Here is a 5681-nt window from a genome sequence, read left to right as displayed (position 1 = left end):
GGGAAAGAGGATGGTAGGGGCACCTGACCTGCATTTCCAGTCCTTGCCGTTGGCTCAACCTTTGCAAACTCCCAGGTGTGACTGGCTGCTTATCAAACTTGGGGCCACTTTCTATAAAAGGGTTTCGGTTGATCTCCCCAGCCCCCTTCTCTGTCGTGTCCCCCATAGGCCTGTTAGCTGCAGTCTCGTGTCCCCGTTACCTTGCACCTCCGGGTATTTGGCCAAGAGCAGGAATCCGTATCTCAAGGTGGAGGAAGTCGTTTCTGTCCCAGCAATAAATAATTGTATCACATTTTCCACCAGGCTTGTGGTGTGGAATTCGCTCAGTGGGTTTTGCTTTTCCTTGGACAAAAGGGGTGAGAAGAGCTTGTAGTGAATAATGGCAGCATAGCATTACAAATGAAATGGGATTTGGGCTCTGCCTGGAGAAGTCCTCTGTTCCCCAAGCCCTGGATGACGTTCTGAAGGGGAGGCTTTGGGCCCGGTTGCATGGTTGGCTCTAGCTTTGCACTTTCCTGTCCACGGCCTCACAGCTCAGTCGTGGCTGAAGAGCCTGTGGACCCTCTGTATAGCCCGTGGCGCCAGTGACGACTGCCCCCGCTTACCTGTTCCATCCTGATGAGGAAGGAGTCGATGTAGTCCCGAGGGCAGCTGGGGTCCAGGCTCTGCTGGTTTATCCTCACCCTCTCCAGGATAAACTCGTGTAGTGTCTTGTAGATGCGCGGCACCCGCTTGTGTGGCCCAGGTAGGAATTGCAGGATCCTTGGACAGATCTCGTAGAGCTGCGGGCAGATCAGAGGGGGGACGGTTCAGAGGGGTGGAAAGTCTGTTCCAGCTAGGGCTTTTATCCTATAACCTTTGGCTTTGGAGGGAGCAGGTTGAGACCCCCCTGTGAAGGCATGGTTTAGGAAAGCAGATGCTCTCCTGGCCCCATGATGGAAGGGAGGAGCTTCCAAACCAATGGAGGTGATGGGTGCTCTGCACCTTGGCCCCAGCTGATGAGGGGGTTTGGGGTTTGCTGCATTGCGGCCTTTTTACTCAACGAGCAGAGATGGGAGCACGCTACCAAGGCTCCTGCCTTCCTCCTGACCCAGACAAATCTCCTACCATGTTCCATTGGTTGCTCATTTCTAGAAAAAAGTTGTTCATGCTGCCCATCAAGTTCAGGAAGTTCTCGTCCTCGTAGTCGAAGCGGTTCCCAAAGACGATGGAGCAGGTGATGTTGGATACAGCATGAGTAGTGAGGAGGGCAGGGTTGAAGGGAGAGCCTGGTGGGAGAGAAGAGGTGGGAGATGAGGACCAGTTCTGGGCCCTGCTGCTTGTGGAGGGTCCTGACAGCGTGGGGTGTGGTGTTAACACAGGGCTGGACCTAAGCAGAGGGTTGGGACCCCTTATATGCAGATGCCCCCAGGTTCACTTTGTATTAGCTGGCTTGATTTCTGCTGCAGCCATAGGCTGCAAAACAGCCAGGGATGCTCGAGGGCAGCGAGCTGGGCTAGAGCCCTGTCCTGCCCGTTGGCATGCCTGTGCTGCAGCCAGTGTCGGGGCAGGCAGCCAGAGGTGTGCCCTCTGAGAGGGATGGCGTCTGCTGCTGTTATAAATTAGCTAAAGCATGGGATGGGCATGAAGTCCATGGAGAAAGCGGGCCCAGTAGCACTGGCCACCCAGTCCAGATCTCCCTGCCTTGTAAACAGTGCCCTCCCGAGGCCTGTCCGGCCCTGAGGTGATGGGAGCTGCTGGGTCCCGAGGGTTTATGAGATGTCTTTCTTGAGGCCCTCAGATAGGAGTGGAGCAACTTTGCAAACCGGTGCCTGAGCAGTTATGTTTCTGATGTGCCTTAACCCGAAGTGGAGCAGGCCACTGGAGTCGATCTGCAGAGCGATCTGGAAAGCAGTTTGTGTAGAAGCACTAGATCTGAAAACCTTTTTTTTCCCTGATCGCCTCTACCAGGTGCTGGGCTTCCACCTGGATCTGCTCCTCGATGCTTCTTTTCCCCATGCCGAAATTCTTCAGGGTTGAGCTGGAGAATCGCCGGAGCTGTTTCCACCGTTCACCATTAACCAGGATCACACCTGCATGGGGGGAAGACAGACAATGGAGCAGGAAGCAGGTGATGTGATGTCCAGAACAGTCAACGATGGTGTAAAGAAATGTGCAGGTAGCAAATATTGCAGCAAAACCTCCCTGAAAGTCTGCTCGCTAAATGTGGGATGGAGCTGTTGATCTCCACAGCCTGTTCCTTGGCTGAATAGGAAGGGCATGTGTTGTGTGACCCCAGCTCAAGCATCTGCATGTGGAAGAGATTGTTAATAGTGTTATGGCCCCTAGATTTGCTCTGAGCGAAAACCACGTCAGAACCCAGTCCTTGCTGTCACTCACCATGACCTTTGAACAATCTCTCCAATGAGTACATTGCACCTCGGCTGCCAAACTCTACCGCGTGGTCCACCAGGGCTTCCTTCACGGCATCGTAGCTGCTGAGAACCACAAACCGCTGGAAGCGCATATACAACGTGAACACTGGCCCAAACTTCTCTTTCACCTGCATTGGGTGCGAATGGGAACGAAGAAGGGTCAGATGTTGCAGTGACCCGGGAGTCAGGCAACAAAGGGATGTGTGGCGACAGCCTAAGCAAGGTGAGTTCATGGTAGGGTACTGAATTTTGGTGGGGATGCACTGTGTTTTCTGGCCAATAAATCTCATGGCTGGGATACCTGGTTGGGCCACACATGTGAGGTTGAGTCAGAGCTGGCCTTAGGGGTGCGTGGTGTGGGTGCCCACCCAGGTTACACTAGTCAGGGGGGTGCGGGTGGTGTGGGGCAGCTCTGCAGGCAGAGCTGGGAGCTGGGTGGGTGTGTTGGAGCTCAGGCATTAACCGCTGGGGGGTGGGGAAGGGGGCGGTTGGATGGCGGTGAGAGTGGCAGGAGCAGGGCCAGAGCCCAGATGCTCCTTGGAAGGAAACAAAATGTTGTGAGTACCTCAGAGGAGGATGTCAGGGGCTCAGAACAGGAAATGAAAAGCTCAGTTAATGACGGCAATGAAAAAAGCAGGTGATTTAAATGAAAAAAATACTTGAAATCTGTTAACAAGAACCTGCACACTAGTAACGAGATAGTCGCAGCAGAGACACTGGATGAAAAATGTGTAGATGATCTGCAATTCAACTTGCAAGATTCATCTCAAGAGAAAGAGAGAGACCCAAGCGAAACTGAAATGCTTCATCCAGACCAGAATAGTGGCGATGCCACTAGTGACAGAAGCACAGACAGCGAGGGCGGGAAGGGGCCTCAGGAGGTCACATCTAGTCCAGCCCCAACTCCATCATCCCAGCCAAGGCTTGTCTAGCTGGGTCTTCAAAACCTCCAAGGATGGAAATTCCCCAGCCTCTCTGGGAAGCCTGTTCCAGTGCCTTACTACCCTCGTCATGAGAGAGATTTTCCTGATATCCAACTTCAACTTCCCTTGCTGCAGACAGAGCCCATTGCTCCTTGTTCTGTCATCTCCCCCCACTGAGACCAGCCCAGCTCCATCCTTCATGGAGTTGAAGGCTGCTATTCAATCCCCGCTCGGTCTTTTCTTTTCCAAACTAAATAAGCCCAGTTCTCTCAGCCTCTGCTCACAAGTCATGTTCCCCAGTCTCCCTAACTATTTTCTTGCCCTCTGCTGGACTCTCTCCAGTGAGAGAGATGAAACGATTCCCAGTACAGGCATTTGCAGCGCCATTTCTGATGCTTCTTTAAGGCCCAGTGTAACGCCCAAGATTAGAGATCCGCTAGTGACCAACCGTCTGCCAAAAGTAAAGGGCATGGATTGTCCTCTGGATGGAAGATTATATGACCAGAATCGGTTCCTCGGTGCTTTTGTCTCAAACTGAATGTTACCTACAAGAGTCTGTCCAGTGAGGGCATTGCACCGTGGCTGCCGAACTCTTCCGTGTGGCCCACCAGGGCTTCCTTCATAGTATCCTAGCTGTGGAGAAGCACAGCCCGCTGGAAGCCCACATACCCCATGAACGCTGGCCCAAACTTCTCTCTCATCTGCATTGGGTGTGAACGGGAAGGAAGAAGGGTGAGATGTTGCTGGGACCCGAGAAGCAGGCAACAAAGGGACATGTGATGACCGCCTGCACAAGGTGAGTTCATGGCAAGGTACTGAATTTTGTTGGGGATACGTTGTGTTGTCTGGCCAACAAACATCACGACTGGGATAGCTGGTTGGTCCATGCATGCAAGGGGTTGAGTCACCATGGGTGAGCTTGAATGTTCATGGGTAGCGAGTCCTTGTCTGGTGCGGGGGTCGTTGCTGGACCGGAGGCTTTTGAGCCCCAATTCTAGATGAGAAAAACACGATTGAGCAAATCTGCCTTGGTTTGTTTCCACCAAATATGTCATTGCAGCATGTTGGCAATGTCAGTTCTTACTCCGCAGTCCTATGAGCCAGTAGACGTTCGAATCTGGTTTTGTGCCCAGTGTAGCTGCTGGGCAAACTGGGTTTGAAGGCAGACGTCTCACTCCTTTCTCAGCTCCAGTGCGAGATGCACGGGTGTAAGCCCGTGAGCCCAGGGACTCCAGGAGAGACCCCCAGCACCCCCAACAAGCCCCCCCCAGGGAGCTGTGCGAACAGGCCATGCAAACAGGCGTGCTCCTGGGCCTGGCACACGAGTTGGCACGTGAGTTTGCGCAGGAGGGCGAGTGGGAGGGCCCGAGGCCCTGCCTGTGAGCCCCCCAGGGTAGACAGTCCCAGCCGCAACTGGCCTACTAGCGGCATGCCACGGATGGGCACGCGCTGCACCCCGAGGGTCCCCTCGGGGTCTGCCCCCCCCGGGGCCCAGGAGCATGGCCACCTCCCCTTGTGGGGTCCACTCCCTACTGGGGTCTCTGGCACACCAGCTGGAGGAGCTCCAGGCTGCAGTCCAGAGACTGCGTGCCATCAGGGACTGCAAGCAGGAGATCGACTCCTACTGCCAGGCCCTTCTCCCCTGGGAGGCAGAGGGTCGACCACGGTCTCCCTCCAGGACAAAGGAGGACTCAGGGACCTCCCGTACTGTCCAGCCAGGGGTTGGACCAAGGTGGTCAAGGGCCCCAAGGCCCCTGTCCCGCTGAAGCTCTCCAACAAGTATGAACCTCTTGCAGCCCCAGCAGAGCCTGCTAAGCTGCCAGCTCCTGCAGACAGCATGGGCTCTACCGTAGCTACCGCCTCTGCTCTCACCACGACAAAACGCAAAGTCTGTCATGGGAGACTCCATCCTGAGGGGGACGGAGGGGGCAATCTGCCGCCCCGACCCCTCAGCCCGGGAAGTTTGCTGCTTCCCAGGATCCCGCATCCGAGACATTGCGGAGAAGATCCCTGAGCTCCCACAGACCACTATTCCATGCTCCTCATCCATGTGGGCACCAATGACACGGCTCGGAGCAATCCCAGCCGGGTCATGAGGCGCTACAGGGATTTGGGTGCGGGGCTAACGGATCTGGGGCACAGGTGATGTTTTCTTCAATCCTCCCAGTCTCGGGCTACGGGCTGAGGAGGGAGAGGAGGATCCAGGTAGCGAACCAAAGACTGCGGCGCTGGTGTCATCGGGAAGGCTTTGGCTTCCATGACCACAGTCAAGTCTTCGGTGAGAGAGGCAGCGAGCTGCTGGGAAGGGATGGCCTCCACCTCTCTCCGCTGGGGGGGAGGGTGT

The 5681-nt window shown here is 55.2% G+C and overlaps 1 protein-coding gene across 1 annotated transcript in view; it reads right to left on the bottom strand.

Annotated features, from left to right (window-relative positions):
• Positions 1-5681, bottom strand: part of LOC102370177 (cytochrome P450 2G1-like) — a 14574-nt gene that overhangs the window by 5000 nt on the left and 3893 nt on the right. Inside the window, exons 2-6 of the mRNA XM_006031397.3 lie at positions 2380-2542; positions 1923-2072; positions 1108-1268; positions 606-782; positions 201-342 (exon numbers count right to left, since the gene is read on the bottom strand). Coding sequence (XP_006031459.2) covers positions 201-342; positions 606-782; positions 1108-1268; positions 1923-2072; positions 2380-2542 — 793 coding nt within the window. The remainder of the gene's footprint in view (positions 1-200; positions 343-605; positions 783-1107; positions 1269-1922; positions 2073-2379; positions 2543-5681) is intronic.

This window comes from Alligator sinensis, unplaced genomic scaffold, assembly GCF_000455745.1.
Source record: "Alligator sinensis unplaced genomic scaffold, ASM45574v1 scaffold1667_1, whole genome shotgun sequence".
NCBI lineage: Eukaryota > Metazoa > Chordata > Crocodylia > Alligatoridae > Alligator > Alligator sinensis.
Note: the sequence above shows the minus strand (reverse complement) of the source record. Positions and strands in the feature narration are given on the sequence as shown.